Source organism: Alosa alosa, chromosome 10 (assembly GCF_017589495.1).
Source record: "Alosa alosa isolate M-15738 ecotype Scorff River chromosome 10, AALO_Geno_1.1, whole genome shotgun sequence".
Classification (NCBI taxonomy): Eukaryota; Metazoa; Chordata; class Actinopteri; order Clupeiformes; family Clupeidae; genus Alosa; species Alosa alosa.
In genome coordinates, this window is record NC_063198.1 from 24,523,589 (window position 1) to 24,536,510 (window position 12,922).

At 38.7% G+C, this 12,922-nt stretch overlaps 1 protein-coding gene across 2 annotated transcripts; it reads right to left on the bottom strand.

The window, feature by feature from the left end:
* Positions 1–1,501: 1,501 nt before the first annotated feature.
* Positions 1,502–12,537, bottom strand: LOC125302152 (major histocompatibility complex class I-related gene protein-like). Of its 2 annotated transcripts, none has more exons than XM_048255188.1 (8): positions 12,378–12,537; positions 8,564–8,821; positions 6,544–6,780; positions 5,821–6,096; positions 3,728–3,871; positions 3,574–3,617; positions 3,121–3,164; positions 1,502–2,965 (listed from the first exon to the last, which is right to left on the bottom strand). In XM_048255188.1, exons 1-8 carry the CDS (start codon positions 12,436–12,438, stop codon positions 2,938–2,940), a joined length of 1,092 nt encoding a protein of 363 aa, XP_048111145.1. In that variant the 5' UTR covers positions 12,439–12,537; the 3' UTR covers positions 1,502–2,937. The 2 variants fall into 2 exon arrangements, with proteins under 2 accessions (XP_048111145.1, XP_048111144.1); XM_048255187.1 differs by having other exon boundaries at positions 3,121–3,167.
* Between the last annotated feature and the right edge of the window lie 385 nt (positions 12,538–12,922).

Here is a 12,922-nt window from a genome sequence, read left to right on the forward strand (position 1 = left end):
AGATCTGTGCATCTTTACCTCAGCTCTGCAACCATATCATATAATCGATCTCTTGAGCTTTAATCTCTGAACTTATTTTGGAGGCCTGAAAGAAAAAGGTCAGAACTATCTCACATCACCAAACCATTAATTGCCACATGAAAGTCAGTGGTGGCCCTTCTTCTGTTGTGTATAGGGCTAGCTAGACAGAAATGAAGTGAAAGTCAGGGTCTTTCTTCTGTTGTGTACAGTGTCTACACAGCAGTGAAGTGAAAGTCAGGGTCTTTCTTCTGTTGTGTATAGTGTCTACACAGCAGTGAACTGAAAGTCAGGGTCTTTCTTCTGTTGTGTACAGTGTCTACACAAGTGAAGTGAAAGTCGGTCACACATATATTTAATTTCTCATAAATGAACAAAGAACAGCAACATAGTAGTTCATTGAACTGCCATCAGCTGGGAGGACATACTGCACAACAGTGGACAATAAAGCCTAAATTGTTGACATCTACAGGTGTCCTAATCAATGCTACTTTGTTAAATATTCTGTTTCACATTGAGAGCACAGACAAATTATAGTCAAGTAGGTCAACTGACCTCTCCATAAGGGTTATCATACTTCATTCACATGCATCCCTCCTAGTACATGTCAAAGTTCACTAAGGACACAATCCATGGCCATTGAATCAACATTTTAGTACAGTCAGCCCACACAGTCAACTGTTCTGTAAGTCGCTTTGGATACATATATCTGCTAAATTAATAAATGCTAAATTAATAAATGCAATGTTAATATAAAGTGCTCCCCTGACAACTATATTTGATTATTTCACATGATCGCTATGAGTTTCCTTTCTCAATGATTTTGAAGTGAATTAATGACAATGAAGTTGTGTTAAATCATTATTTTGAGTTATTTGACATGTTTGGGTTTACAGTTTGCATGCCCTAAACACCTGGTATTGCACTTTGCTTCCTATTGTGTTACTTTAGCCTTGGAGGGAATTTCTATTTCTAGTGTAAATCATGCTGGCAGATGGCAGAAGCAGATGGCTATTAGTGGAATGTAGAGCACCCTGCAGTATTTCCTCATTGCTCTTCACAGAAAGATTCTGTGGTTTATCAGGGTTGCCAACTCTCACGCATCTGGCGTGACACTCACGCTTTCAGCACCAATCTTTTGACGAGTGACGATGCACTTTAGAATGTCATGATAGGGCCCTATGACTTTATTTTGTGATTGCAAACAGAGCTTATGTCAGTGCAGTGACCAGAATAGGACACTAGAGGGCAGACTGTTTTTCTCCCAAGTTATCAGACACAGAGACAGACGTTTTTCTTTGAATTCTTTATTCAGTGATATTTTATTCTGAAGTGGTATCATAATTTATATTTATAATGTTATATATTTTTTTAGAATCAACAAAGCCAGATACACCCATTTCTATTTAAAATATTAATATTTTATTTGCAACTTTACAGTACAAATGAGATAAACATACAAATTGAAATACACTGCCAGGTAATATATCATGACTGGTGATGAAACTATTTAAATATAGGCTATGAATATATGTCTGTATTTCCCAGGTAATACCATGTCTTGGTTGTGGATTTCTTTTTTGTTTACCAACAGACTTTAACAAACATTATGTAAATGTCCTAGTGAAAAACAGGAAAGCAAAGACAGAGGACTGGACGAGTCTTTCCACTGACAGTGATAAAGTGATACAAAAAAACGAATAGACAGTTTGTTGTAAAAAAAAGCAATTTTTTTTGTGTATGACAAACAATTAAGTATATTGCATTTTTTCTTTGGTATACACAGGAAAATATGTCAAATTCCTTGCTATTGGATAAATAGTGGCCAAATCTCAAGTACCCAACAACCCAGCTGAAATAGCTGAAATATTATATTAAAACAGAGTAGGCCTACACTGCAACCATCATACTGATGGGCAATATAGCTATATTTTAAATATTTAGTTATTTACATACACTGTTGTATATGTAAATAGATGCATTCAATTGAAATAAAAAATATAAAACATTTTCACATACAACTATGCAGACACTGCACAGGTGAACGTTTCTGCTTGTGCTAAAACATGCAAATGGCACAGAGCTATGCAGAACATCTTCATAACCATATTATCATTTTGGATATTTCAGTCTGAATGAAAACATCGGCACCTTCAGCTCCAAAACTGAGCTCATGGTATTCTCAGTTACTGCAGCTATTTCCCTACAGATCTGAAGAATCCTCCATAGAAATGTATGGGGTTAGTTCATGACGCCAACATGGCAGTAGTCTCTACACATATCCTGTCCCTTCCTGTATGCCTCCCCATTCACTTGAATAGGAATAGCTGCCCCATAACTGCCCAAAGTGTGTTACCAAGATGGCCACCGAGTGGGGGGACTTACTTCACTGACCCCAGCTAAAACGGCACAAAACGTGGATGTCACAACCGATGACTGACTAAATTTCTCATTTATTGAGGTCACTGTTTGTCATTTTTGGCAAAAACAGGGCCTCGTAAGGCATCATATCAGAGACATACACCCATGTAGGCCTATTATAGGGAAACTTCCCCATAACAACCATGATCGAATGGCAGTCCAATTGGGTCCCTCAGCCCGTTCCTTTTGCTGGTGGCCATATGCCATCTTCAGCCCTATAAAATCCATTTCATCAATTGCTAGCACTAGTAAATGCTCTGTTTGGAGGCCCCTTTGAGAAAGCACTATCCTGACAGACACAAAGACACAAGCACTATCCTGACAGACACAAAGAGCTCAAAGACACAAAAATATAAGAGCCACACTCTCTAAAGTTCTCACAAAATTGTGTTGTTAAAACTGAAAAACAGAGGAAATGCAGTGTTATGTAAAAATGGCAGCCAGGCTGGTGTGAAAAGGCATTTTCAGACCAGGTTTGTGGATGAAAATCCTGTCTTCTCAGGAGTAGCACGGAATATTGTCAGGGCTGTAAGGAATTAAAACACTACATTAGGCTAAGCAATTCACAGAATCAGAGAACACTAAATTAATTATTGACTACACAAATATGGATAATGTAGCATCTCTTTAGCTTCTTGGTAGAAAGCTGTGATAAGTCTACTTTGAAGCAGAAAAACATACTTTGTCATCAGAGGTGTATCAGATCCACTCAAATTTGTACCATTCTGCTGTAGAACAAAAAAAACACCAAAACAAAGATTCAATGATTGCCAACATGCATCAACAGAATTTATATATTTTTGAATATGTTGCTATAGTCTAGTGATATAAGAGGATCCCCTGCCTTCTAAGCATACATTTGGAATTACATCATTGGATGTCTACTAGATATTCTTTTATAGGAGTGGGAGAGAAAGATGGGGGGAGAATTTGGGTTTGGAGAACTTACACCTGAATGTGGTATGCATGCTGCCGCTTGCACTAAAGCCCCTCTCATGGCTACAACTACAACTACATGCTGAACCATTAAATGACCAGTTATCAGGTGTTTTTCCCTTGCTGACCAAAAAAGAGAAAAGAGATACTGAGAGAGAGAGATAGAGAGATACTGAGAGAAGCACAGATGTGTTTTACCAAATCTGAGAACTTCACACAGCATTTAGAGGCAGCCTCTTGGTCTGTAAAAAGAAAAATATGTTAACATTACAACTGATGCAGCAATAGAGTTAGAAAACAAACATACAATATAGAATATAGAATTGTAAAGTTTACCAAAGTCCAGTCCCACCTTGTCTCCTCTGTGGTGCAAGTCTAGTCTCATTTTGTGTCCTCGTTCTTGTCCAAAAGAATTTCCCAATTCCAGCCACAATCCCAATTCCAGCCACAATCACAATCCCAGCCAAAATCGCAATCACAATCACAATCGAAGAACCTGGAATAAATCAGAAGTCACTACAGAAAGAACATTAAAATTCACAAATAAAAAATGCAACTGATACTTTAAATAAAAAACTATAAATAATGATTCTGATACTGTATCTTTCATGAGGACTCTGCACTCTGACCTATCTGACTTACGTACACCCCAAAGTGAGAAGGTGCTGTAACAGGCCCTATTTTGATTATCTAAAATGCATGGTCTGAAGTATGTGGTTTAAATACATTTTGGGTGTTCTTATGTTTCTTAATGACTGGTAATCATAGGTGTATTTTGGGCATAATATCAATTAAACCAATGAGAGTGCCATCACCCATACCCTTTAAGAGCATGGAACACTTGGACCACAGCATTTTGGCATTATGATGTTGAGTGAACACATCTCTGCAGAAGGAATCTGCAACTGTCTATTAAGCGCAGGATACCATCAAGCTTGTTTTGCTAAAACAGGTGAGTGTGTGACAAGCAGAGTACAGACAGAGCTACGACAAAAGTCTTAAACTTAGTTATTTATTTTCATAGCAACAACTGACAAGAGCATACAATTGGAAACATACATGTAGCCTGAAAAAAACACTTATCCCAATATCATTCAAATAAAAATCTTAAGGACATTCATCCAAGCACACCAGCACAGCCTTTTCACTGTGTTGCCAGGGACACATTATGTCAGGAATTTGCAGGAGGAGCCAAGCGCAAGACTCCTTCACACAGAACAGAAGTTCCAACAAACATGCTTTATTAAGACACTACAAACTTTACAAATTTACAAACTTACTAACAACCTGGGGCCCGTTGCACAAAAGCAGAATTAAGACATCCAGGATAAGTTACTGAGCTGCGCTCAGTAGATCCAAAACAAGAGCGCACAGGCTTAATTGGTTGCACAAAGACCAAGCCAGGATGAGCAGACACGGATTCATCAAGCCAGGTGAAACCTATCCTGGATAAGTGCACGCTCATGGCTTCCTCAAATAGACTCGCCATCGATCATAGATTCACCATGGCAACTAGAGCTGCTTCATTGCTTCTTCTACGGTGTAAAGTAGGTAGTGATAGGCTTTTCACAACAGCAACAAACAGCAACACCTCTGTTTAGGAGAATATTGCAACTAGTGTCGCGACCGCCAAGCGCAAAATGGTTACGGTGCTCCCGTGACGTCACATTTGGGGATCAATAAAGTATCTATCTATCTATCTATCTATCTATCTATCTATCTATCATTTGTCACATGACCGGTCAGGAATGAGTCTGTAAAAGTTAATTAATGATCACAAATGTTTAAATTATGACAGTGGATCTAGTTATATGTGATAACAATGTGTAGTGGGCCGTTTGTGGTGACTGCTTACTGAGATAAGGGATGAGATTAAATAGATCCTGGAACTTCACAGAATAAATCGCCATGATGACTTATACCATAACATATCCTGCTGCCCCCTATCCCGCTTTTGTGCAACCGGATCACAGATAAATTGAGCCAGAATAGCCAAGATATCCCGGCTTAATCCCTTATTTTAATCCCTAGTTTAGCCAAGATATCCCGGCTTAATCCCTTATCCTAGTTTTGTGCAATAGGCCCCAGGTGGGGATCCTGACACCTTACTAAGGTCTCATCACTAGCTAGATCACAGGTAACTCATATAACAAACACTGTGTCTTTCACTTAGATAATATAAGGTGTTTCTTAATCAGTGGCATTATCATTTTCTGTGGCATCAAAACAGCAATGTGTGATCGATGTGCCTTTCATTGTAACGCCTGTGGGCGCCTGTTCATTTGCTGTTTAGACAACATGTGTCCCTGGCCCTGGCGAGATAATGATAACTGCATTGGCCACAAACTAACATAGATCGTTGCATTGCACCTTACGCCCATTAGTCATCATCTTGTGTGTGAAATAACATATAGTATGGTAGTCAAGGTTCCAGTGCTCTCTTACCATTTTCCTCACTCAGGGTCTTGATGATCAGTCCACTGACGTGTTCCACCTCACAGGTGAAGTTGCTCTTCATCATCTCCTCAGGTGACACAGTAATCATGGCTCTTATCTGGAAGGTTCCATCCCCATTGGGCAGTATCGGCCCCACATCCTCTTTCATCACCTGTCCATCTTTCTTCCAAGTGATGTTCATTCTCTTAGGGTAGAAACCTGTAGCGTGGCACACCACTGAAGAGTTGGAAGAGTAGCTAAAGAACAGCAAGACATCTGGGGGGACTGGAGGAACAGGACATGAAGAGAAATATGAAAAAAAGAAAGAAAATCATACACCATGAGAACCGTAATTGAATTAAATTTTTTATTAATGTGCATATTTATATTTACATACACAAAGTCACTAATTGATTATATATTACACGACTAATACATTGGCATACAAATCACATGTCAATATATTATATTATGATGCTATATTAATACATAAATCATTAAATTAACTATGTATAGATTAATACATTTAATTAACTTGCAAAAATCTCCAACACTGTGTGAGGAGGACAGAGGACAGAAAATGAACTTTTCCATGATATCATACATTTTGTAGATGCACTTAATTAAGTTATCAAACATATATTTGATGTCATTATTTATTAAACATTTATAAGTAAAAACAATCCTTTAAAATAGGTTGATGAAGTGTCTCTATTGTAAGCGCTACTGTACCTTTCCTGTTCAAGTATTCCTTCCCAGACGTCACATATTTCTTTAGCTGCCCAGTGCACTCCTGCAGGTATGTTGGCTCTATCTCATCTTTGCCAGATAATCCATTTGACACATGAGCCACTGGTCCACTCCATACGAAGTCTAGTCCATCGTACACAGATGCCTCACTACTACCTTTGGCATGAGTCTTATCATCCCACCAACAGGAAATACTCATCTGGAATACATGTGCTCCTGCTATAGATTAAAGGCGTATAAAGAGACATTAAAAGGTAGATCATGTACACTAAAGGGTGAAAAATGACTGACAAAGTTGAATGACAAACTAATACACAAAGGTTTTGTCTATATGGGTTTCTGCAGTGGGTATTTTTATGAGAAAGAATTCAAAACGTTCATAGATTTGTGTTCACATTGTGATCGTATGTGGGGTCTAATGTTCTCACTTTACAATTATTCACCATACCAAAACATATATTCGAGGGAACACTGGCACTGATACAGTAGTCTTTTGTTGAAAAAAAAATGCTGTTTACTTGAATGAATTTGATATCATACTATTCTAAAAAAAGTAAATTCTATTGTGTCAAAACTTTAAAATATAAATGCTGCCCTACTTTACATTTGTTCCCTTCATGCTGCAGTCAACAAAACACATGCTCTGAGAATACACTAACACACTGATCTGCAACCTGCCCAGCAGCACCTGGTCAGTGAGATTACTCAGGACTTAAAGGAGAAATCCGGCAAGTTTTTACATAGATCTCTGTTTATGGAGGTCACCAAGTACTGTCGGTACAAAAAACCCTGAAAACAATCGGTTTCACATCTCGAGTTGCTACAGCAGCTAATGCAGCCAGGCAGCTACAGCGCTACACTCTGGGGCCTTGTACGTGGGAGCTCTTGGACATGATACCGTTGGGGTACCAGATACCACTGCTGAGCCTTCTAGAGGTGTTGTGGGCCTAATTCAATGAAACACAGATTAAGTGCTGACTACTCTTCACCACGCCGTAGTCTCCCCCTCCCCCTCTCTCTCAACTCTCCTCCTACCTCTTCTCTCTGTCTTGCCATTCAACTCCCTCTTCTCTCCCTCTCTCTCTCTCTCTCAACTCTCCCTGTCTTGCCTTTTCTCTCAATAGTATAACACTTTAATAGTACCCTTGATATACTTATTAATACTAACCATCATGAGTAATACTAACCCCCTCTATATCTCTTTCTTCCCCCTTAGTTCACTTGTGAGGTAAACCATTACCAGTCATCATCCATCCTTGTGTTTGACCCTCATCACACCTGAAGTCCCATCCCTATGACTGCCCTACCATCGCTTGTTGCTGTCCCCTTGCCTGGATTCCTGGCCCGCATAGCCTAGCCACCCACTGCTTGCCCTGTAACAACTCCTTATCCCTATGGACAATTCATTCACTACACTGGACTATTTGAACTTTCTGACACTAAATAGGATGCATTATCATACTGGTTATGTAACCATCCTACCTCTTTGTAACATATACCTCAGGTGGCTTTAAACAATATGTGCTATTCTCTACACCTAAATAACCTATTCATTTATCATGTATACAGACCATACTGCCTTGTAACTGACCCTAGGCAGATGGGTCAGGCCCTTGAGTCGTGGATCTACTCAAGGTTTCTTCCTATATGTATCTCCAATTCTAGGGAGTTTTTCCTCACCCCTGTTACTCCTCTCTCTGAATGTTTAAGACTCTGTAAAGCGCCATGAGACATGTGTTTTGGTGCTCTATAAGTGAAATTAAATTGAAATTGAATTAAGCAATAAGCCCCGAGAGGCCGTAGGTTGTTTTAAACTTAGCCAGGTATTTATAGCAACAGTTTTAGAAAAGCAATAAGCCACTCGAGTCCGTAGGTTACGCTGATTCTACAACAGCTAAGGGGGGTTTTAGGCACTCCGCTAGCACGTCGCATGTTACATGTTACTTACTTATTGTAATGTGCATGGAAAGTACTTATAGTGCATTTGTATATGCCCACTCACCAGTCTCATTGTTGTGCAATTTTATAAAATCAAATATGGTGGTGACTACAAGCTCCAATCTAGCTGACTCTTCAGTGCTATTATCCCAGTGCTTTGGATCCAGATGTTCCTTCACGAATGGATCCAAGGGGACTTTCATCTTTGTGATACTGGTATAAAGGCTCCAGTCTTGACCATCAACCATTTCAATGTCCATATAATCTGGAAAGCCTTCAAATCCTGACATGGCTGTGCAACAATGAAGCAGGGTATGGTTTTCTAAAAAAAAAATACAAATGAGAGACATTGAATGTCGTAAGAAAATACAACCCCAATTTCAAAAAGTAGGGATGCTGTATAAAATAGAATGTGACTCTGCAAAGCGTGTAAACCCATATTTAGCTTCAAAAAGGACATAGAAGACATATCAAAAAGTGATACATTTGACAATTTCATTGAAAATGAATTTGATGTGCGCTCCGTTCTGTGTGTGTGTGTGTGTGTGTGAGAGAGAGAGAGGTAAAGAGAGAATGAGTGAATTTGCTGCTGCTGACGTGAATGTGGCCTAGCAAATTAAAGAAGACTTTATTTAATCCTACTTGAAATACTAAAAGATAGAAACTTAGTACGTGGGAATCTACGAGGCCCCCAAAGGGAGGGAGCTCCTATTGAGTTCCCTCACAATAGTTTTACATTCCCTCAAACAATTGTTGTATTCTTTCACAATAAGTTTTGTGTTCCCTCATAAAAGACAAAAGTACTGCAAGAGAATGCCAAAGGATCTCTAAAAATACATTTTCACCTCTAAAAACAAATTCCCATCATGGCCCTTTGGGGCGCTCCGTAGTGATCAGATTTCAAATCAACAAATTTGACGACAGGATGTGTTTGAAGGCAAAATTTGAGAGAGAGCAACAGCTTTTTGCAAGCGAAATGTGTCATTTTGGCTAGAGTGCTTCTGTTCAGATTAATGGTTTTAAAAATGTGATGTACGATACGATAAAATTACGATACAACTTTATTTGTGAGTTTGTGCTGAAATTCTTTTTGCATCCCTGGGCAGCTCATTTAAGTATAGGACAGTATACAAAGGACAGGAACAATACATACATGTAGGACATAAAGCATCGACAGACAAACATGAAACTTAGCCACACATGACAGTATCAACAGACAAACATGAAACATAGCCACAAAAGATAGTATCAAGCATGACAGAAGACAATATATTACAAAGAGGCTACATCAATACATCCAAACTTTCGACATTGCATCCATGGATATATACATGTGAGGTGTCTGTGTAAATATATCTAGCCAGCCTGAGCATGCTCTTGTTGTGGGCTTCCTGGAAGAGGTGTGCTACAGGTAGCCCAGTGATCTTTGAACAGATTTTAATTTGATGGTATAGCTTTGCTTTATCTTTGACTAAAAGGCTACTCAGCCAAACTGTGCTACAATTAAGCATTACACTCTGGATCACTGATGTGAAGAACAAGGAGATTATTTGGGTGCTATCTCCAAAGAATCTAAATCTCCGTAGCAAATAAATCCGCTGTTGTATGTTTTTGCAGGTAAATTTTATGTGAGGGATCCATGAAAGGTTTTTGTCTATCATGATGACACCCAAGTACTTGTAGGTCCTGACTTGGTTAATTTCTGCATTGTGGATCTTCACTGGAGACAGTTGATGATGTCAGAGTTGACACAAGCTTGAAAGCGATAGAGAAAAACTGTAAGTCATATAAGGTGTAGACTGCAAGGAGAAAAGTACAGTAGTCAAGGCTTGCCTGCTGTCTTTTCTTGCTCTTCCTGGCTGACACTGCACATCACATTAGACGTTAAGTAGATAGACTTAAGCCCATCTCGAATGCACCCTGAAACTTATGATGGGCTACCTTAGTTTCATCTCTTTTTTATTATTATTTATTATTCAAGTTTATTGATTTGCTCATATAGACTGACCTTGTGAATTAATTCAATTAGCTTTTGTTATCTTTTAGGCTACTGTGTATCATTTACATGTGGTATTGAAACAGTTGTCTACTCTATCGTTATTTATCTGGTGTGAATTCAGGTATATTGGAACAGCAGGTAAAGAGCGTTGGGACGGCATGAGAAAACAGCATTTTTTTCTGTCCTGAAAAGCGTAACTGAATGCTATTGGTTCAAAGACCTTGTTGTGGAGGCATGTGACTGAAGTCATAGCCAATCACATAATTCATATGACATCATGTAGGGGGGTGTGCTGCATCACAAAGTTTTGATCCCAAAAATCATCAAATGAAAGAAAAAAGACCTTTGCTTAAGCTTAATAAGGTTATATTTTGACTGACTAATCGATTGTAGGTATAAATGATATACAAACATGGTTAGTTTAATAGTGTCCCAAAATAAACATATAGGCCTGTTTTAGATTAGGACATTTTCTTGCCGTCCCAAATTACCATGGTTTGATTAGCACAACATTATTTTGCAACAGAGACTTAATCTATGGCTTTATTCTTCTCGCTGCATTAAAGGTCTGATGTTATGTTATAAAAAAAATAGCAGCCAAGGCATAGACAGCCTGACTGAGGGATACAGTAGCCTACAATAGAGAGTGAAAAACAGGGAGGAAGTAGGCCTACAAATGGAATGAGGACAGAGCTATCGAGGAATAGAGAAATGGCAATGCAGAGGTATATAGCCTACATGTTAAAACCAAGCTATAATAACAAATCCGCCACTACAATTTGCAGGAAGTTTCTGCTAGGGTATACAGTAAGACTGGGTGTTCTTCTGGTGCTAGTTTGGGGATCCAAAACGTTTCAAAAAAACATTTTGAAGAACATCTGAATCTCCCATGAGGGTTCTGTTTTAAAAGCCTTTAATTTCACATGACTATTATTTTAAAACATGCCTACACCTTTCCGCATTACCTTCATCAGAGCATGACAAAATTACAAAGCAAGACAAAAAAAAAGTTGCCATTCGGCTCAACATTTTAACAGGTGATCACATGACTAGTATGAACAGGTAGGTGGTCCACTGGTTTTAAGGAAGTCACATGATCCCAAGTTTATGATAAAAACAAAGACACTGAACATCTAATAGCCTCCTTACACCAAACAACTTTGACAAGATTTGGGAAAGATTCTTGAAAGATTGGAGTCCCCATTCAAGCTTTACTCAAAAGACTACAATCTTTCAAGAATCTTTCCCAAATCTTGTCAAAGTTGTTTGGTGTAAGGAGGCCATAAGTACAAATCCATTCAGAGCCAAAGACAACTAAGTATACTTTTTAAAACTGATGGAAAGAATGAAATGCAAAGATACAGTTACAAAAAATGCCCCATTATGCTGTGAGCTCTGTGGCTCAGTGTATTATGACGCATGTTGTTATCTTGACGGTTAGTGGTTATAAGTGTAAAAGATCAACCAGCAATCTGAATGAACGCCTTTGTAATTAGCAATTTGAACACAAGTAGCTGGCATCAGTGACGTCTAGACACACCACGGTAGCCTAATCTTACAATATCATTGTTATTAAGAAAAAGTTTGATGTTTCCTATGCTTAGGCTACATTATAGCCTATGGCTCTTGGGACTTAAGCCATTTTCCAAATAATGACCGGCGTTCTATACATTATCCCTACTTACATTCTGCACCTAAATGCCTAATTTAGGCCTACGTTTCCACGATTGTTAAGTAGGCTAGGCTGTAGTGTTTCGGTCAGCGTTGATCGCTATTTATTTTTCATCAGGTGAACTTTTTGCGTTTTGAAACTTGCACTTAGCCTAAGGTATGGCGGCGTATTAGACTAAACAAACAAATAAATGAACATATAACTCACCGGGCGAAGAGAAGGGGAAATAACTGAAAAGAAGCACAATAATGATTGCTTTTTGCGCCATTTGGACTGACAGCTGCGATGATATTTGGCTTTTCCGCCCATAGGCTACTCTACCTCCACATTTTTTGACTGTTGCTGTTTCCCACCTTGACCACACCCCCAATTACTTGTGGGAGGCTGCAGTGTTTGCCCTCGTCTCTGGGTAGGATCCAGTATCTAGATGACAACTATGTTTAGGTTTATGTATGTATGTAGGAAGTGTCACCAATTATGAAATTATGTTACATTATGTTTTTGTTTTTTTTGCGTTATTGATCATACATAGAGGGCAAACTTATCGTAGGCCTACAAATACAATAATTATCACATATGGTACCTGCACTCTTAAAACAAATGTGTTGAAAATAACAAGACTGTTGTTGTTTTTTTATACATCTCTATGTCCAGATAGGGACAACACTGTTTATGTTGTTTGTAACACATTCCCAAAGTTGGTGTCATGTGATTTTGGGATTTATGCCTTGGGACAGAAGCATAAAGCAAAG

What these genes read in the sequence shown, in the direction of transcription:
- LOC125302152 (XM_048255187.1), bottom strand. Translation starts at nt 12,438, where the DNA reads ATGGCGCAAAAAGCAATCATTATTGTGCTTCTTTTCAGTTATTTCCCC. An exon ending in GACCCTGAGTGAGGAAAATG is followed by an intron (nt 3,872 to 5,820) that starts GTAAGAGAGCAC and finishes GATTTATTCCAG; the next exon opens with GTTCTTCGATTGTGATTGTG. An exon ending in GTGTGAAGTTCTCAGATTTG is followed by an intron (nt 3,168 to 3,573) that starts GTAAAACACATC and finishes TTTGTTCTACAG; the next exon opens with CAGAATGGTACAAATTTGAG.